Here is a 20,344-nt window from a genome sequence, read left to right as displayed (position 1 = left end):
GTTTTGTTCTTGACTTGAATTAAAGAGAAATGGAGTGTGACTTCTGACAAATGTGCGATCTTTGGAGATTTCTTCTTCCTCTTCTTCTTCCTGGGAGGAGCCTCACTGTAACCCCGCCCCTCCTTCTCATGTGCATTTGTAGTGTTATTATAACCTGCTGAAGGAGGTGTTGGACGGCGGTGAGTGGATGACACAACGTGCAGTGGTTGTGGTAGGTGGCCTTGACCCGCATGTAGCCTTCAGATCGTAGCTGATTATGTTGTTTCCTGCGCTATTCGAATGTATTTCATATTTGCACATTTCCTGTTAGATAAACAAGTCATTTGTTCCTTAATTCAAATTCCCAGCTTTGTTAAAGCATCAGTCACATTTTTATACTCTAAATATTATCTTTTTAAGTAATAAGGTCAAATAGAAAGAAACATACTAACAAATAAGTTGTAATGCTTAAAAAATAATTTACATATAAGGACACAACTCTGAATCATAAAAAGTATTTTAAGAAAATATGTTAATGTATTTTTTAGGGAACATATTCCTCCAGTTGACATAAAACCATAAATATTTCCTTTTTTTTAAAACTAGAAATTCAATGAGATACTTTTCTAAGAAATTCCAATTTGTTGTGCATGAACTGCAAATGGTATAGCCCATCATTTTTACAGTTCTTCTCGTGTGCATCCATATGTTTGTAAAGGCTGATTGCATGGATGTTTCCATTTCAGTACAAAATACATTCTGTCCCTCAGTATTGACCTTTAGCCTGCATTGAGGAGCCACCCTCAGCTCCGATGGCAGCTGTTCCTCTCAGCCTGTTTACTGGAGCCTTGCTGGGGAATGTCTCCTGCCAGGACCCGCTGGCACCGTTAACCCCACATACCTATAGAAACTTTGTGTAAATCTGTTTAATCCTACGTAATGTTTAAGCTGATGTGAGGGTGTTATCTTACACTTTTTAATCGTTTCTTTACTCGTCACTGTGCACTTAAAATGTCTATCCTCTGAAGCTGTTTCTGTGTTCACATTCTGCTCGCTGTCCAAATAATAATGTGCTTATATCTGAACTGCAAGGGACACAAATGTAACACGTCAAGTTGTCTCAATACATTAAAGGCCACAACAAGGTCATGAGGTCCCCTAAATTAAACATTATCAGTTCTTTACATCTTAAGCCAAGTAAATATTTGCCTATTAACTATTTTGATTTAAAAAAATGTAGTAAATTAAAATATTGCCATTAGAAAATGTTGACTTAATTTAAAATCGTAAATGATTATGTGACAGAAAAACTGTCAATTAGTAACTTTAATGAATATTATGACTATTGCATAACTGTATTAACTACATCAAATTAAATACCTGGTAATGCAGTACTTTCATTGTTTTCTAGTAAGATTCATTTACTGGTATAAATTACGGCTGACGTTCTCATGCGTGAACTTTCCTTGAATGCTTTTTTTTCCCCCCAGACTCCACTGGTCTTTGAAATGATTCATTAGATCAGTTTTGGGTTTGCATGTGTGGCTCTCTGATACACTTGTGACCTTATTACAGTATACCTTGCTTATTCCACCTCATTTAACACAATAATGTAGATGTAAAAGATTTATAAATCTGACTTAAGGAAGTATTTTTATTCACAAGTACATGTCTTATAAGATTCTGCAGCCAGCAAATGTGTGACGCATCTCAGAAAATAATAACACTGCTATTCTTTTCATTTTTTATGAATCTTACAATGATATTGGTACTTAACCTTAGTTTTTATTTTGTAAATAGATAACAAAAAACAAAACAATACAAAAAAAGAATTTAAAGAGAAGAAGGTCCCTATATGCTTTTGTGCACTGTAAGATTTAGCTTGTTGAGCTAGGTTCATTCACAGTTGTTAACAGCAGATACCATGAGTTGCAAATATGAATACTTTGCCCAAACGTTTATGAACAGATTTGTTAATTCAACTTCACAACACTTTAAAAATGGAGACAATATGCCTTTACAAAGATGTCCACAAGAGGGCAGCAAAGACTCTCAACACATGTAAACATCTTGTGAACATTTGTCTTGTCGATTCATACATTTTAACTTTAAAACTTTTAACCTTGAACCCCCCCCCCCCCCCGGAAAAAAATTAATAAGGGATGTAAAGTATCAGACTTTGTTTAATTTGAGTTAAGAGTCCTTATAAAACTTTAAAACAAAGGCCTTCAAAAATGTTGATGTTTTTTTCTTGTTTTAAATCAGAATTTTCTTAAATGTGAAGATAATGTTTACCTTGTCGTTCCAGTATGAGGAGGATGTCTGCGAATGCTCCTTTTTGCAGCTTTGGGACTCATCCTGTGGATATCTGTGCTACTTTGGAGAATTATTACCAAGACTGGAGTAATGTCTGTGGAAGGACAGGGATCGGATTCTGTCTGGGATTCCCCTGAGCAGGGTGCCTCTGGCGCACATACCCCTTCCAATGCAGACAACTACTCACTCTTATTAGCTCCCTCAACTTCATTAACCACTAAACACAACAATCCAGCCAACAGCAAACCTATGGCTTCTGTAGTCAAAACAGCAGAGTGTGATCCTCTGCAGACTCTCTCTGAGGTAAACTCAGAGCTGCTGCCAAAGAGCACTTCAAACCACGTCAGAGCCACGGCTCCTATGCTCAGCTCAAGGCCCGAGGAGAGGAAGCGCCTTAAGTTCATTCTGGGAGCTTCAGAGGATTACTCTTCAGATGAGGATCTCCTGGTCACAAAGCCTCCAAGCGGAGTATCTCAGGCTTCTACGCCGAAATCTGCCACAGAGATGGAGCCCTCTGCAGTGCCGACGCCCACGCCTTCAACCATCAAGTGAGACCTATTTTCTCTGTTTCAGGACAGGCATGTTTTATTGCTATGAAAAACTTTTGACGTGTGAAAGATCAGTGTTTACAACAAACACCAGTCAGATGGAATCATTTGAAATATATTACGGTATAGATTGTAGAAATTCTTTCCTATTTATGGTAGAGGCAATGTGACAAAAGGCTTCTTGTCACTCAGCTGTGTGTTATCATCTGACTGCATTGACTTGTGTTATTGTGGTCTGCCAAGCATCTCAGCTCTATTATTGGATCAAGAATCCCAGCCGGTGACTTTGAACACCACTCGGGGAGTTGCTCAGGTCACAGCACACTCCGCAATCCGCCATGTAGTTTCAGATGTATTTACTTTTTTGTCTTGTAAGCCAGGAGTTGTGTTTAGCCTAGTCGGTGTCTGAAATGACGTGGGACACAGAGGAGGACTTACAAACGTCTAGATGTATGTGGCTGGACTTGTTTGTTGGGATAGAATTTCCAGCGGCCGTGCACACTAGTGTAACTGTGTGTTACCATGAAGAAGAAAAGGTAGGACATTTACTTCTGTGTAGTTCAAATAAATCTGAATTGCATCTTTAACGCAAAGCCATGAAAAGTGCAGAAACGGATCAAAACTACAAATTTCTTCAGGCATAATAAGGTTAGCAGGTTAAACGGGTTCGTTGTAGTTAACTTGGGGTGTGAAGAAACGTCTTAAATTTAACCACAAATTTTAAACACAAATCATGGCCTTTCAGGCGTGGAAGAATCTAGACTTATATGCTCTTAATAATGAAGCTGCAGTGTGGTGTTTATTACTTCTTTTCTACTATTGGCTCTTTACAGAAAATGTCTATGCAACAGCAGATTTGTTACTATTCGAAACAAACAGTCAAAGATTTGAAAACCACTAAAATATCTTCATGGAACTGCCATGTGTGTTTTCATTGTTTTAGTTGTGTACATACTGTTCAAACTGTGTTTTTTTCCTGTTGACTAAATGCAATGTTGTAAAATTTGATCAGTTTAGTTTGGTGGAAAGGTTTTTTTCTTTTTCTTTGATTCATCAGCTTCCTTCAGTCTCAAAAACTAAGAATTCTAAAAATCACAGGCAACGTTTGTGAGCCATTGTTGTTTATAGATTAAAAAACAGACTAAGCTGTGGATGAACCTCTGGACCTCCATTTAGATAATTATTTGTTGACGGTTCGGACATCTTTAATCAGCATCAACTTTAAGATGACCATATAATGTTAACAAATGTGATTGATTTGTTCATCTTCACAATACTATTATTTATACGCATCAATACATCTTTTTTAGATGTCAATAGAAAATTGACTAATAACCTACTATATTCTTTCTCTTTATAGTGAATCTACCCATCACATTCACTAAAACGTAGAAATGTTTAGACTATGCTATTAATAGCTAGTTTTGTATTTTTAACTCTGTTTTTTATTAAAACATTAGGATCTTTCTTCTGTCTCAGAATTGCTTAACTCATTATGAACTAAACTAAAGTTGGAAAAGCAAGATTATAATGTACATTTTAATTTTACTTGTGGTGTTTTAACATTTAAAACATGTTTAAAAATACTTTATTGCAGCTAAAACTACAAAGTTTATTAATAAAAGTGAAATAGCTAAACAGAAAAGTAGAAGTATCAGGGTAGAGTAAATAACTCTAAAATTATACCATGAGGTACTTAAAGTCCCACTCCAATCATCTTTTGATCTATTGTAAAAGCGTTCCCACTTGTCTTTTAGTTATGATTGTTATTTTTTAGTTTAAATAAACAAAAAAATGTCTATTTTTGTGAACATTGTTTCTACAGAGTGGCAGGACTTCATCAGAATTTTGCCTCAGAGTTTTGGGTGAGACCATTTGGTGCGGAGTAAGCCAGCCTCTACTTCCCATCATCCATTTGTTTACACTCTCCCGCTAGCTAACAGCCCCTCACACCCTCTGGCATCATACAGTCAATGCCCTCAAGCTAACATTACTAGTGCAACAAAATAGTGAGCAATATCGTCAAGTTTTGAGCCAGATTCCAGCTCAGACGAGGAAAACAAAGACATAGTCGTCTACACGTGTTGATGCATCAGAATGGAGCGGAGCTGTTGAAATCTTTGTTACACCAAAGTTCTTTTTCCAGCGGCATTTTTATAATTTTAATCGTTGTAAATTTTAAGATTTAATTTATTAAAACCATTATGAGAAAAAGGGCGCATGAACACGTTAAAAAGAGAAAAAACAACAAAAAAGTGTCAAAATGAGTGCTTAAACTTTCAAAATAAAATGCTATAAATGTTTCTGAAAAAGTAATTTGTTCTGATACATACAAATGATCCCAATTAGCCAACAGTACAGCTAAAATGAAATGGTTAAAAAAAAGAGTCAAAGTTTTATTCCGTTTCGACATTTGTAACACTTTCTCAGTTTTCCGTGTCAGAGGATGAAGATATTTTGCAAAGTTGGGAGGGGGAAGGGAGGAGGCGAGCATGCAAAAGGAAACGGCATGTAGAGGATTCTTTGCTGTGGTTTTTGGTTAATAAAACCAATGTCTTTCACACAACCACCAACCACGTTAAAAGTAGGGTTTATAATGGAGGGAAATGCATTGTTTCCATATCTTCAGAGGTGAGTTTCGACGCCGCCTCCTGTTTTCCGCTTCTGTGACAGCTATGTTTGGCTCGTTGTTGTTGTTCTTTAACTTAAGGAGCCGAAAGACCCTGTTAAGTTGAACTAATTGCCCTCGCGGAGGTTTTTTTTTCTTTAAAACGAAGCCCGTCTGACCGCATAGTTTACGTTGCTTTTTGCGGGAAACAAAAAGAAGCAGTTTCATACTTTTTTACTGAGTTTTTAAAACAAACCACACAACTTTGAGGAGCGGCTCTTAACGGAGCCGTTTAGGCCAACATGCTTTCAACTTAAGCGACTAATATCGTCGTTCACTGTGCTGCACAGACAGAGGAAGCCCTGCCTTTTAATGTCAGCCTGACGGAACCGTCTCGAGGCTTATCAGACAAGAGAGGTTCAACGGCAGGTCGTATTTCCTCGGTGAACAGTACAGTACAAGAGTTAAAGTTCACAGCAGCCAGGCCGGCCGAAACTGCACTCCAGCTGTGCAGGAGTGTCCACCGGTGCTTCTCTGACAGTGACGTGTCGAGCGGAGGATTAAAATAAAAGCAGACACCCGTTACAAAATGGTATGTTCCGAAATTGTTTGCATATTTTGGCCTTCAAAATATCTGCTGACAGAAAACCAAGGAAAACTGCAAAGGGTAGAACCGGATTATAATACTGTTATTAAGTAACGTGATGCGTGGAATTGTGCATTTTACCAGTTGGATATTTTAAACTAACTAAACTTTTCCCAATAAATGAACAGCTAAACTGAACCTTATTAGATAACCCACAAACGGTACATTGACATGTTATGCCTGCTTTATGTGTTTGATAATTATGCTAACCTTTGACACTCGTGGTTCCACAAGGTTGACACAGAAGAGATTATTATACAAACTAATGTTGGTTATTATAAAATATGTGTACATAAAAGCTGAAAAAATAAAACATTTCCAATGTGGATTTCAAATTTAATTTTTTTTTCTTAGTTGCTCCCATGCTTTTCAAATTGGTTTTACCATTAGAAAGAAGATTACAATAAACCAGCAAAAAATATGATGAAAAAGAAATATTTTAATGGACCAAAAAACAAACTGTTCTGATGTACAACAGCTAAAAACACTAAATATGTTTATTTCCTCTTCTTAATGGGTGTCTCAACTTTTAATTTTTATCTTGAAATTTATTGTCATTTTATTAATTAATCTGTGGTTAACTATTGCCGTTCATCCATTTTTATTACATTTAGTATTTTTACTCGTTATAGCCTGTTTTAGTCTAATCTTTAGGAAAGTTTTATGCAGCCTAGGGATCGTAAGAATACTTTAATCTTAACAGCTAAAATAATGCAGGCATTAATTTTTTTTTGCATTTCTATACAGGGAGACTAACCAGGAGCTTTCTTCCCCCAGGCCTAGCATGTCCGGTCCTCACTTGGTGAAAAAAGGACGTGAACACAGAAAGATGGACCTACAGAGGGACTTTACTGTGGCCTCTCCGGCTGAGTTCGTCACACGGTTTGGTGGCAATCGTGTGATTGAAAAAGTAGGAATATCAATCTCCATTCTGCACTTTCTAAATACTGTCTTCCCTAAGCACATGCTTTTAATTTCCATTACAGGTGCTCATAGCTAATAATGGCATTGCTGCAGTCAAATGTATGCGCTCCATCCGCCGCTGGTCCTATGAAATGTTTCGCAATGAGAGGACCATTCGCTTCGTGGTCATGGTTACCCCTGAAGACTTGAAAGCGAACGCAGGTCATTATGAACGCAATCATTTTGTTTATTGCTCCTCAGTTATCTCCTTCAAACTTATCTAGAACCCAGGAGCAAACTTGGAAACTTGACTCAGCAGTTGTTCTGTGTAGCCTCACAAATATTACTTTCTTCTCTCTTTAGAGTACATAAAAATGGCTGACCACTATGTACCTGTTCCCGGTGGCTCTAATAACAACAACTATGCCAACGTAGAGTTGATAGTAGACATTGCAAAAAGAATCCCAGTGCAGGTACTACACACACCTCCTCCAGTGGACTTGTGGGATGTTCTTGCTAAAAATCTAACATGTCTTTCATATCTTCATGTGCTTTTCTCTTTGTAGGGTGTTTGGGCAGGTTGGGGCCATGCATCAGAAAATCCCAAACTGCCAGAACTCCTTCACAAAGCAGGGATATCCTTCTTGGGTAGCATCTGTTTGAAAGCATCACTTGATATTACATGATTTTGTTAGGTTGGTATCAACTAAGTGCTGCTGTTTTACCTAGGACCTTCCAGTAAAGCCATGTGGGCTTTAGGAGACAAGGTGGCTTCTTCCATTGTGGCCCAGAGTGCTGACATTCCCACACTACCTTGGAGTGGATCAGGTGAGGTATTGCCTGGTTTGGATGAGGCGTTCATGTTTTTATAAAAGTATTTATTATTGTTTGTTTACGTGTTTTGTCTCTGTGCTTTAGGCCTGAAAGTGGACTGGACTGAGGAGGACCAAACTCAGGGTAAAGTAATCAGTGTCCCTCCAGAAGTCTATAATGAAGGCTGTGTTCGTGATGTAGAAGATGGTCTAGCAGTAAGTGTATTAATACGTTTTTCTCAATAACACCAAATACTGTTTTTTAAATTGTCTATTTCTTGCCATCATTGAAAATAACTACTCAACCAAGAAGCTTCTTTTTAATAATTTAAAGTATGTGTTGTTATTTCTAAGGGAGCTGAGAGAATTGGCTATCCTGTTGTTATAAAAGCATCAGAGGGTGGAGGGGGTAAAGGCATTCGTAAAGTTGAAAATTCAGAAGATTTTCCAGGTTTCTTCAGACAGGTTTGTTTTTTTATTATATTTCCTCACTTCTTTCGATAACAGAGACCCCCACATTCCACATGTAACTCTTTTTTGCACCCCTGAGGGCAGGTTCAGACAGAGGTACCTGGATCCCCCATCTTCGTCATGCAACTGGCTCAGCACGCAAGACACCTTGAGGTGCAGATACTGGCGGATGAATATGGAAATGCCATCTCTTTGTTTGGACGAGACTGTTCCATCCAGAGAAGACACCAGAAGATCATCGAGGAAGCTCCTGCCACTATAGCTGCCTCTTCAACATTAGAGCAAATGGAGCAGGTCACTTTATATCTGTGCATGCCATGATTTTATTAGCACGCTTTCCTTTTACTTGAGATAGATTTTGCCCTATGTTTTCACCTATGAGGGTAGTATGCTGTACGAATGGCCAAAATGGTCGGATACGTGAGTGCGGGTACTGTGGAGTATCTGTACTCAGAAGATGGAAGCTTTCACTTCCTGGAGCTGAACCCTCGCCTGCAGGTTGAACATCCATGTACGGAGATGATTGGGGATGTAAATTTACCAGCTGCCCAACTTCAGGTAAACTTCAGTCAGTCTAGACTCAGAAACATCAAATAGCTTGAAGAATGAGGAGGCAATCAATCCACCTTATTTTTAAACTTAGCTTTTCATGTAACAGATTGCAATGGGCATCCCTCTAAGTCGAATTAAGGACATTCGGTTGCTGTACGGAGAGAGTCCATGGGGAGACACGCACATTAACTTTGAGGTCCCATATCGTCTTCCGAGTCCAAGAGGGCATGTCATAGCTGTTCGGATCACCAGTGAGAATCCTGATGAGGTATAGCTGTTTGGTCTTTAACATTGAACTGCCAAATAACCATGTGCTTTCTTTCACGGCCAATTTTTTACTCTTGTTCCCACTTACAGGGGTTTAAGCCGAGCTCTGGCACCGTACAGGAGCTGAACTTTCGCAGCAGTAAAAATGTCTGGGGTTACTTCAGCGTGGGGGCAACAGGCGGCCTCCATGAGTTCGCCGATTCTCAGTTCGGACACTGTTTCTCTTGGGGCGAGAACCGTGAGGAGGCTATTTCGTAAGCAATTTTTGTTTTTTTTATTTTAACAAGGTGCCATTAAAGCTTTCCAATGTGTTCTGTGAGGCAACAACTAGTTACACAATATCTGTTGTAACTGACCATTATGCACTGAGAACCGAAAAGCCAAAGACATGTCACTTATCTGGTGAAACTTTTGAAAATAAAAATTTAAGCTTGTTTTTTTTTTTTCTTTCCAATAAAGTTTGACCAAACTCTCATTAGATTTGATTTCTTCTTTCAGGAACATGGTCGTGGCCCTGAAGGAGCTCTCCATCAGAGGGGATTTCAGGACAACGGTTGAGTACCTCATTAAGATTCTGGAGACTGAAAGCTACAGAAACAATGAGATTGACACCGGTTGGCTGGATCACCTCATTGCTGAGAAAGTTCAGGTTGGAAGCTGTGTATTTAACCCCTTTTACACACTTTTTTTTTTTTTTTTTTTTTACAGGCCACAACTGTTTTTTTCAGTATAGATTATAATTTTCAAGTATTTATATATTTATTGATACATTGAAAATTACATGTACCCATATTGAATCTGCTCACATTATTTCTATAATATCTAGAATGTGAATAAATACTAATGCTTTTTTTTGCAGGCTGAGAGGCCAGATACCATGTTGGGTATTGTCTGTGGGGCTTTGCATGTTGCGGATGCAAGCTTTAGGAAGAGCATGTCCGACTATTTACACTCTCTGGAAAGGCGAGTAAACACGTGTCCCTTCAAAAAAATATGTTCTTAAAGAATGAACAACATTTACGGTAGTGATTTTAAAATCTGCTGAACACACAGAGGCCAGGTGCTACCCGCAGCAAGTCTGCTCAACTCCGTAAATGTGGAGTTGATATACGAGGGAGTCAAGTACTTTTTGAAGGTACGCGATTGATTCCCGTCACTACTTTTGCCCAACTTTTTATTTCTGTTTTAACTGATTAATGCTTGTTAATCATCATCGGCTGCAGGTTGCACGGCAATCCCCCACAACCTATGTCATCATGATGAATGGCTCCAACATAGAAATAGATGTCCACAGGCTGAGTGACGGGGGTTTGCTGCTGTGCTATGATGGCTGCAGCCACACCACCTACATGAAGGAGGAAGTAGACAGGTTAAGATTCTGCAGATTTGATACCATTTTGCCTGTCTGATTTGACTTTACAAATTTCTATTATTACTTTAATCCTTTAGCTACCGCATCACTGTTGGCAACAAGACTTGTGTGTTTGAGAAAGAGAAGGATCCCACAGTGTTAAGGTCACCATCTGCTGGAAAACTGCTGCAGTATATGGTTGAGGATGGAGGTCACATTTTTGCGGGAGAAACGTATGCAGAGATTGAGGTGATTTGATAGATTTAATTGATTTTTTCACTGTCTTTTTATTATTCTTGTGTCTTTTTTTTCTGTTGCTGAGTTTTGCTTTGGATCTAGGTGATGAAGATGGTGATGACTCTAACAGTGGAGCAGTCTGGTTGTATAAACTTTGTTAAGCGTCCGGGAGCTGTCCTAGAGCCTGGCTGTGTCATGGCACATATGGATCTTGATGACCCAAGCAGTATTGTTAAAGTATGTTCTTTGCATAAATTACATTCATTTGTGAAATTCTCTTAATGGCTAGACTTTGTTTTTGTTACTTTATCTTTCTTTCCTTTTTTTTCTAATTTAGGTAGAACTCAACACAGCCTCCCTACCACCCCAGCAGCCCCTCCCTACGGTCGGGGAAAAACTTCATCAGGTGTTCCACTCTGAACTTGAAAACCTGATCAACGTGATGGATGGCTACTGTCTTGAAGAGCCCTACTTCAGCAGCAAGGTGCATTTCAGCCACTTTATTCTGGAGATTTTGAATTGTAAGATCCCAGAATGTTTCCTAATCATCTGACCTTGCTGGCTTTTTGTTGTCCATAGCTGAAAGAATGGGTTGCCACTTTGATGAAAACACTTAAGGACCCTTCACTGCCGCTGTTGGAGCTGCAGGAGATCATGACCAGTGTGGCTGGTCGTATTACACCAAGTGTTGAGAAAGAAATCCGTAAGGTCATGGCTCAGTATGCAAGCAACATCACCTCTGTCCTCTGCCAGTTTCCCAGCCAAAGGGTAAAATAAAACTGGACAAACATAAAATGTTGCCTGTAGGTCAGAGCTAAAAAAAACATTGCTTTAACCAAAGCTGCATTGTTTTTTGACCTTTTTTTTCAGATTGCAAACATCTTAGACAGCCATGCAGCAACATTACAGAGAAAGGCTGACCGGGAGGTTTTCTTCATGAATACTCAAAGTATTGTACAGTTGGTGCAGAGGTTAGTTTTTCAGTGTTCTGTCTGTTGCATATTTTGAAAATGTCTTTGAGATTCATCAATTTTGGGAAAATAGATTCAGATCCAGGTTAAACGTGATGCCTGTTATTTGGGAGGACTTTTTTCAAACACTGTTTTTTACAGAACAAGCATCTGCAGCATAAAATTGTGTCATTGCTGTTGTTTTCCATGTTAGCTTTTATTTTTTTAAACCTGCTTGGATGCCGTCTGGCACCATCGCACAAAAAGGGAGTCATGAGCCAATTATTCTAAATCCACATTCTCAGTTTGAACCCCAGTAACTGTGAAATATCGGACTTTGGCCGCAGACGCCAAGTCAGCTAAAGATAGCGAATGAGTTGGCAGATTGCCTATCAAATAGGGGTAATAATAAATACTGGGATCAGGCTCATTGCTTCATCCCTCAGTCTATGAATGTTACAGCTGATGCATTCTTTGTACAGAATAACATTGTTGCATCTTATGTGGCGTGTTTTACTTTATCTTTGTCAGATACCGCAGTGGAATCCGTGGTTACATGAAGTCTGTGGTTCTTGATTTGTTGAAGCGGTACCTGAAAGTTGAGACGCAGTTTCAACAAGGTAACCTTATTTCTCTTAAGTTTCTTTAATAAAAAACATTTGAAATACAGTTTCTTGCTTTATCTGTGATGTCCTTTTCTGCCACACAGCCCACTATGACAAGTGTGTCATGAACCTGATAGAGCTGCACAAACCAAATGTGAGTCCCGTGCTGGACTACATCTTCTCCCACTCTCAGGTGTCCAAGAAGAATGTCCTCGTCACGATGCTCATTGTAAGGAAGCCATCAGACTCTGAAAAATGTTTGTTTTGAAATTATTTTACTATCACTGGATGTTTTTGACTGTGTAGGATCAACTCTGTGGTCGTGATCCCACCCTGGCAGATGAACTCATGGCTATTCTGAACGAACTGACACAACTGAGCAATGAGGGAAACTCAAAGGTGGCTTTGAGAGCCAGACAGGTAACCTCCAGTAAGAATGATAAAATAATTGCACAAAAACTATTGCATTTGTAAATAATTTTCCTATTATCTCACAGGTACTGATCGCCTCCCATTTACCATCATACGAACTGAGACATAATCAGGTGGAGTCTATCTTCCTGTCAGCCATTGACATGTACGGCCATCAGTTTTGCCCAGAAAACCTAAAGGTTAGGCTTGTGTGGACAATCACTGTGAGAATATTTTTTTCCTCAGCTTTACTGTCAAATAAATCCATTTTTGTTTGACTCATAGAAACTCATTCTCTCTGAAACATCAATTTTTGATGTTCTGCCCAACTTCTTCTACCACTCCAATCAAGTGGTATGCATGGCCGCCTTGGAGGTACATCAAATAAAAGTAAATTATTTATCCTACCTGATTGATAGGGACACTAACTTGTTCTGTTTGGACTTGCAGGTTTATGTTCGCAGAGGTTACATCGCTTACGAGCTGAACAGCATCCAACACCACCAGCTGTTGGATGGCACATGTGCGGTAGACTTCCAGTTCATGTTGCCGTCATCACATCCCAACAGGTAGCAGGTTTCTGTCAAACGGAGCAACAGATGAATACTTTTCATACTTGAAATCCTGTGTAGTCATTACTTGCAAACCTGATGCCGTCTCGTAGTTTTTTCTTGGAGAACTTGTTTTGATCAAGTTTTAATTTGGTTCGTGTTGATAGCAGAGCGGGCTTTGGTTACACGATAAAATAACAAAAACAAAAAAACACACAATTCCTCCCTTTGTAGCAGTTTCTGACGAAATCCAGGCGTTTCCAATCTTGGATGTTCATAAAGCTTTAAAATGCACTTATTGATAGTTGAAACTGTCCTAAATGTTGTCATATGTTGTACTAAGTGTAGCCTAAGTTGCTGCGATAACTGCTTATGCCTAAACGCAGAACATTTTTCTCCCTCTCAATATTAATGTGAATGTGCACAGAGTTGTTTAAAGTGCCCAAATCTAATCAAAATGCACAAAGTTGGAGGTACAGTTTGATCACCCACTGCCCATATTCACCTGTCAATCATCTTATTACAGAGGGAGCAGCCCTACTCTGAACAGGTAGAGTAAAGCTCCTCCCAATCAGCCAAACCACCTCTTTGTCTGTATGTCTAACAATGCATGCTGAATGCCCCGTATTACTGCTTAAAGACTCTTCTAACCAGTCCTCCTATTCTCATGCAAGCTGAGCTTCTGGAGTCGTCCTGCTGTCGCTTCTCTCTGTGTAAAACCTCCTTAAGTTTTTCAAGAAGTATTGTTGAGATTTCCCTCTCCATAACATACAGCCTGAGATTTCAATAATTGCTACTTAATTGGGAGCCTGTAATCTCTAGCATCAAAAATAATGATGCTTGATTTGCATATTTGAATTAGATCTTGTCTGGATCAATTCTGAATGAGAAACACAAGTAAGAAAATCCTTTCATTCACCCTGGTGAGGAACTTGACTTGTCACCTCAAGCCTGACTTGAATCAAGAATCTTGGATTTCACTGTTATCTTCCTTTTAAGCATATTGAATGGTTAGTGTACAGGTATCTTTTAAAAGTTTGACAGGATAAATTCGCACAGCAGCAGAGATTCAGTCTCAACTTAAAGACCCACTCCAATGAAAATGGTGTTTTGGATGTTTTTAACAAGTTCTTGCTGCATTTTTCTCATGATAGAGGACATATCCAAAGAAAATGAAGCATTTCTGATTATTATTTTAATCAAATCGTTGGGAATCAGGAGCAGATGAAAAACAATGCTGTTGGAAAAAGCTTGTAGCAGTGACATAGGTGCTGCAGTCGGTGGGCCACATGTTCTCTGCTCCGCTCCATTCTGACATTCTCCACTTGCAGACAAATAGATCCACGTGCATCTTCATTTAAGTCGTCTGAGCTGGCATCTGGCTCCAAAGGCCGATATGCTCACCATTTTTTTTGCACCGCTAATGTTATGTTGGGTTTTCATGGGGTTGTAAGCTTACGGAAGAGTGTTAACAGATGAATGACGGGGAATGGGGCGTTTCCTTCTCCGCATCAACAGTCCTTTTACAATAGATCAAACAATGATTGGAGTGGGAATTTAAAGTAAAAAGGGTTATATTTGACTGTAACATTTAAGACTTCTCAATCGCTGATGTACACACAAATATAAATACTGTAATATAATATTCCTATGTCGTTACATATAGTTTTGCAGTAAATTGTGTTTTTTTTGGATCTATCACATTTTTTAGTTAATGAAGGAAGCGTGCATACTGCATCACATTCTGATGAGAGTATGAGATCCTTCTAATGAAGACAGTGTGGAAAAGGGGACGTCTTGGTGTGAATGATACTACAAAGTGTCTTAGATAAAGTGATGAAACTTGAAGGAACATGGAAAGTCTTTTATTAACTTTTGCTTTTTGAGAATCTCTTTTCGATGTTCACCAGTGTGGTTTATTTGTACTCAAATTGCTGAGTGACTTTTTTCGTAATAGTTGGTTCATGGAGTTCCATTTTGATGAAAAAGACAAGTTTATGGTGTGAATATAGAACACTTTTTAACACGCATCACTACACAACGGGCATGCCCAATGTGTTAGGAAATCAGGTAAAATCCCTCTAAATGGGGTAAATGTTTTGACTACATCATGATACATTTGTAGGCTAGTCTTAGAAGTTTTCTTTTTATGCTGTGTGCGCCTGAAGACTTTCCTTTGTTGGCTTTATTTCTTAAAAAAGGTTGGTGTTTTTTTTAATTCTTAAATGTGAGCTTAGTGTAGTGTAGCTGTAAATGAAGGATATTGGCGATTCATGTCACAGCCATGGTATCTTCGTCAGTACAGCATCTGTTAAAGACTGAATGAGAAGACTAACATTTATTCAAGCTATCACAGGTCTCATCAGGGTTGGAGTTGAATAAAAACATGTTAATGCGAATCAAGACATACATCAAATATTTCATTAGTCTGATATAAATTTTAGAACATATGAAATTCTAATTTTTAGTTGATTTTTTAGACAGATTTTTTGTAATGAAATCTAGCTTGATGGTAATTTTTGACAAGATAATCACAATGAAAGTGTTGTATGAGGTGTGTTTTTAGTTTTCTGGTGATTCAAAGGTTGGATTGCAGGTTTGGAGTAACAACATCTGCACTTGCTTTAAATATTCTGTATGACTCCATGCACATTCTGTTGCTCACCGCTTTTGATTGTGGTACTTTGTGACCAACAGAGAATTCAGGGGTTGTTTTTTTCAGGCTTCCTGTGCCAGCAAGTGGATCAGGTCAGCTGAAGCGCCATGGCAGCGAGCTCTTCATGGATGGAGCTCTGTCTCCACCCTGCCAGCGGATGGGGGCTATGGTGGCATTCCAGTGTTTTGATGATTTCAAAAGGTCCCCTTTTAATGCTCACGTTTTCCTTTTCTTTGCTTTAGTTGTTGCAAGACAATAAATGCAGTTGATTTGAAAACAGAAGTTCCTTTAGGGTTTATAGTTTCCTATGTATTTCTTAGGAATTTTGACGAGGTCCTGTCCAGCTTTGCAGAGCCGTTCATGGAGAATGTGTCTTTCTTGGAGTCCCGCTCAAATTTCTACGAGGAAGACAACATCAAAGTGAGAACTGAACTGCAGTATAATTAAACTAAGAACTATGTAGCATTTTCCTAACCACTAAATCTTTGGTCAATCTGTCACAGAACACCAGAGAGAACCCAATCCACATAATAAACGTCTCCATAAAATCAGCAGACACAGAAGATGATGAGGCATTGGTCAAAGTTTTTGCAGCTTTTACTCAGTCCAAGGTCAGCAAGATCATTGTATTCATATTGTTTTTATTCTTTTTTGTTAATTTAATAATATTTTTATTTTATATGATTTTTTTTTTTTTTACAGAAAGCCGTCCTTTTTGAGTATGGCATCAGGAGAATCACGTTTTTGGTTGCACAGAAGGTAAAAAAAAAGATTCAGTCTTTGTTAACAGTCTGGTACTAATGTGGATGTCTATTTTTATCTCTTTCCTTTAGTAAAATTTAATTCCACACAGTTTATTATTGTATTTAATTCTTCTTCCATTATTAACAGCATTTCTGCAGCTGTCAGGGTAGAAATTATTTTTTACTATCAGTCATTCTGTGAAGACAAAAGCATAGCATTCCAGTGATTCCATTTCTTTGTAAAAAAAATATATATATACATTCATTAGGATTACAAACAACCTCCTAGTGTGTGAACTTACTGCTAATAAATTGAGAACAATATTTAAGCTAAAATTCTTGGCCAGCTTTAAGTTTTTTGATATCATAGATTTATAAATCATAGATGCAAATAGCAGTGTAGGGAGTAACGTCCTTTAAGTATGACTGTGTTAACAACGGCATTACAAGTTAAGTAATGGAGTTATCTAACTAATGACTTATATCCCCGCTACATTGCTGTTATAGCGACTTGGTATAAATCGTGGCGCGTTACCTCACAGTTCATTGATGTGGTTTAATCAGCCTGGAGCGCTTCTTTTTTTTTTTTCCTCGAGCGCTTCACATCAAGACTGTCTTCTGTGTGGCGCCGGGAGAAGGGTGGGAGTCCCATTCCAGATCAAAATTGGCTAGGGGGTCGAGTGGGCGGGTGCATGCTGACACTCCAAAATGTGCGTGCGCAGGGCAGCCGGCAGGATCAAAACAGGAAGTGTTGGCTACAAAGGCTCCACTTTTAGGCTGGAAATATCGACAGGATTTTACCTTAATTAAAAAGAAAAGAAAAAACTAAGGGAACATATTCACGTTGTTTCCCGATAAAAAGAGATTGCCGACGTCCGTCTGAAGCCGTTCAAATATAGAAAAGCACCAAACACACAAAACGGAGCCACGCTGTGTGTTATCCGGTGACAAAGCAGCACCTTTAAAATGAGACTAACTGGATTTTACAGCCCAGTAACTCACTCGCACAGAACTGAACAGAATTATTGCAAAGTTATGTTCTGGATGTCATGCTCCTGCTGATGACGTTGAATCAGAGTCATTCAAAGATCCAACAGAGCTGAACTTTCCCCTCCCTGCTGTAATACGTTCATAATCTACATTGATGACGAGAACACAAAATCAATTATGCAGGGTTTTTAATTTTTCCCCTCTGTTATTGTGATTGGAACTATTTTATTTATTTAAAAAAATTAGGGTAACTAAAAGAAGTTGATACTGAAGACCTTCACGATTAGTTTATATAAAGTTAATATTATTATTATTATTATTATTATTTATAAATGGTTTGTCACAGTGTTGTTGTGTGATAATTCTGATAAATAAACATTTACATTTCTACACTTCAATCTTTCCTCTCCCTTTATTGGACTCAAACAACATAACTGGAGTCGTTACTTTGCTGAGTAACTAATTACTTTTAACTGAGTTACAAACTCAAATATTTTTTGGGCAATGTAACTATAACTAATTACTTTTTTAAAGTAAGACTCTCAACACTGGCAATAAGACTAAAATACAGAAATTACTTTAAATTACTTTTATGGCAAACATTTCTTTAGGTTAAGTAACATTATTTGTATAAGCATGACAGTATGGAAGAATACAGCAAACCCTTTCATTTTGTTGATGGCGTATATAGATGATTGTTCAAATCTGGTCAATAGTGGTTTTTGTTTTTTTGTCTTGTATTCATTCTATTCACTCTTGGGTTAAATTGGAAGTTTGAAATCATCTTTTTAAATAGCTTAAAACTGTCTGGTTAATCATCTTATGCTCTTTTACTAAAACAGAGAGAATTTCCCAAGTTCTTCACATTCAGAGCTCGAGATGGGGTAAGTTTTGGCTTGAATTCAGTCATTCATCTTGAAAAAGTTGTTTGCACCGCTCTGCAAATGAAAGGAAAATCCACAGTGGACATTATCGTGTCTTGAAACTGACAAAATAATAAATTAGCTATTATTAAGAGAAAACTGATGTTTGTGATCACTGTGGGTTTTTCTTTTTTTAACAGAAAGGTACTAATGATTTTGTCCTTGTCTGATGTCTAAAGAGAGGATGACCCCCATTCTGTAATTTATAGTTTCAGGAGGATCGCATTTACCGACATTTGGAGCCAGCTCTAGCATTTCAGCTGGAACTCAACAGAATGAGGAACTTTGACTTAAAAGCAGTTCCCTGTGAAAACCACAAGATGCATCTGTATCTGGGTGCCGCTCGTGTCGAGGAGGGTACAGAAGTTACGGACTACCGCTTTTTCATTCGAGCCATTATCCGCCACTCTGATCTCATAACAAAGGTATAAAAAAGAAGGAACATTAGGGATTTAATGCTTTAATGGCAGCTTGTTTGTTAAATACTTTTGGTCTCTAACAATCTTTCTGGATGTTCAGGAAGCATCTTTTGAATACCTTCAAAATGAAGGTGAGCGTCTTCTGTTGGAGGCCATGGACGAGTTGGAGGTTGCCTTCAGTAACACCGGCGTCCGCACAGACTGCAATCACATCTTCCTCAACTTTGTCCCGACAGTCATCATGGATCCTTCTAAAGTCAGTTAGCAGTAGTTGGCGTTTTACCAATAACCCATCAGAAATGTTGCCCTTATCATGTTTTGTCTGTCATTTTCTGTTAACACTTTACAGACATACCTTCACTCGCTTCATACACGAATCTGACTTCTTCTGATTTTGGTGTCACCAGATAGAGGAGTCTGTCCGCTCCATGGTGATGCGTTACGGCAGTCGTCTGTGGAAGCTGCGGGTCCTTCAGGCTGAATTGAAAATAAACATCCGTCTGACCCCAACCGGGAATGCCATACCTATCCGTCTCTTTCTCACAAATGAGTCTGGCTATTATTTGGACATCAGTCTTTATAAAGAAGTCACTGACTCAACTTCTGGACAAGTAAGGACAGTTGGATAAGCATTTTGTACAAAAACGTAATCTGAATCAAAAAACCTCTGTAGAAATGTGTTCGCTGTTTGCTTTAACAGATTACGTTCCAGTCATATGGAGACAAGCAGGGCCCTCTGCATGGCATGCTGATCAACAGTCCCTACGTTACCAAAGACCTGCTGCAGGCCAAACGCTTCCAGGCTCAAACTCTGGGCACAACATATGTGTATGACTTTCCTGAGATGTTCAGACAGGTAAACCTAATCAAAAAGTTAACATTTACCATTTTGAGCTATAAGACCTCATGTAAACACCGCTTCCAGGCTCTGTTCAAACTGTGGGGGCCAGGGGATGAAACTCCTAAAGACGTGCTGGTTTGTTGTGAGCTTGTTCTGGACCTGGAAGGCCGCCTGGTGCAGATGAACCGCCTGCCTGGAGACAATGATGTATGACCTTCTATATATTTATGAAAATCACAGCCTGTTCTATTTCATGAAACTGTCACCTTTATTCTTCTTTTACCAGGTGGGAATGGTTGCATTCAGGATGAAAATGAAGACCCCAGAGTACCCAGAAGGAAGAGACATAATTGTCATCTGTAACGACATCACTTACATGATCGGCTCATTCGGCCCCCAGGAGGACGAGCTGTTCCTCAGGGCGTCTGAGCTCGCTCGAGCGGAGGGAATTCCTCGTATTTACATCGCAGCCAACAGTGGAGCTCGCATCGGGCTCGCTGAAGAGATCAAGCACATGTTTAACGTGGCTTGGATTGACCCTGCTGACCCCTACAAAGTAAATACT

General features: G+C 38.8%; 1 protein-coding gene across 7 annotated transcripts in view; it reads left to right on the top strand.

Annotated features, from left to right (window-relative positions):
* Positions 1–90: 90 nt before the first annotated feature.
* The window catches only part of acacb (acetyl-CoA carboxylase beta), a 26,289-nt gene continuing 6,035 nt past the window's right edge, over positions 91–20,344 (top strand). The window contains exons 1-40 of one of the 7 annotated variants that reach the window (XM_023958485.1): positions 91–211; positions 2,288–2,843; positions 6,875–7,007; positions 7,084–7,222; positions 7,364–7,473; positions 7,567–7,648; positions 7,730–7,828; positions 7,919–8,028; positions 8,167–8,277; positions 8,368–8,577; positions 8,671–8,841; positions 8,942–9,103; positions 9,193–9,356; positions 9,601–9,751; positions 9,962–10,065; positions 10,156–10,237; positions 10,326–10,471; positions 10,552–10,702; positions 10,793–10,927; positions 11,028–11,174; positions 11,270–11,458; positions 11,561–11,661; positions 12,172–12,260; positions 12,350–12,474; positions 12,552–12,665; positions 12,743–12,856; positions 12,942–13,031; positions 13,107–13,225; positions 13,734–13,757; positions 15,930–16,064; positions 16,184–16,283; positions 16,367–16,474; positions 16,566–16,622; positions 18,439–18,480; positions 18,729–18,944; positions 19,039–19,194; positions 19,346–19,549; positions 19,639–19,794; positions 19,864–19,986; positions 20,066–20,335. In XM_023958485.1, coding sequence (XP_023814253.1) covers positions 2,308–2,843; positions 6,875–7,007; positions 7,084–7,222; positions 7,364–7,473; positions 7,567–7,648; positions 7,730–7,828; positions 7,919–8,028; positions 8,167–8,277; positions 8,368–8,577; positions 8,671–8,841; positions 8,942–9,103; positions 9,193–9,356; positions 9,601–9,751; positions 9,962–10,065; positions 10,156–10,237; positions 10,326–10,471; positions 10,552–10,702; positions 10,793–10,927; positions 11,028–11,174; positions 11,270–11,458; positions 11,561–11,661; positions 12,172–12,260; positions 12,350–12,474; positions 12,552–12,665; positions 12,743–12,856; positions 12,942–13,031; positions 13,107–13,225; positions 13,734–13,757; positions 15,930–16,064; positions 16,184–16,283; positions 16,367–16,474; positions 16,566–16,622; positions 18,439–18,480; positions 18,729–18,944; positions 19,039–19,194; positions 19,346–19,549; positions 19,639–19,794; positions 19,864–19,986; positions 20,066–20,335 — 5,475 coding nt within the window. In that variant the 5' untranslated portion in view covers positions 91–211; positions 2,288–2,307. Of the gene's footprint in view, positions 212–2,287; positions 2,844–3,142; positions 3,380–4,668; positions 4,729–5,327; positions 5,475–5,851; positions 6,044–6,874; positions 7,008–7,083; positions 7,223–7,363; positions 7,474–7,566; positions 7,649–7,729; positions 7,829–7,918; positions 8,029–8,166; positions 8,278–8,367; positions 8,578–8,670; positions 8,842–8,941; positions 9,104–9,192; positions 9,357–9,600; positions 9,752–9,961; positions 10,066–10,155; positions 10,238–10,325; positions 10,472–10,551; positions 10,703–10,792; positions 10,928–11,027; positions 11,175–11,269; positions 11,459–11,560; positions 11,662–12,171; positions 12,261–12,349; positions 12,475–12,551; positions 12,666–12,742; positions 12,857–12,941; positions 13,032–13,106; positions 13,226–13,733; positions 13,758–15,929; positions 16,065–16,183; positions 16,284–16,366; positions 16,475–16,565; positions 16,623–18,438; positions 18,481–18,728; positions 18,945–19,038; positions 19,195–19,345; positions 19,550–19,638; positions 19,795–19,863; positions 19,987–20,065; positions 20,336–20,344 lie in introns of those variants that run through there. The other 6 variants (XM_023958487.1, XM_023958489.1, XM_023958486.1 and 3 more) reach the window with 6 other exon arrangements.

Source organism: Oryzias latipes, chromosome 9 (genome assembly GCF_002234675.1).
Source record: "Oryzias latipes chromosome 9, ASM223467v1".
In the NCBI taxonomy this organism is placed as follows: domain Eukaryota; kingdom Metazoa; phylum Chordata; class Actinopteri; order Beloniformes; family Adrianichthyidae; genus Oryzias; species Oryzias latipes.
The sequence above is the reverse complement of the archived record's forward strand: the minus strand, read 5'-3'. Positions and strand labels throughout refer to the sequence as shown.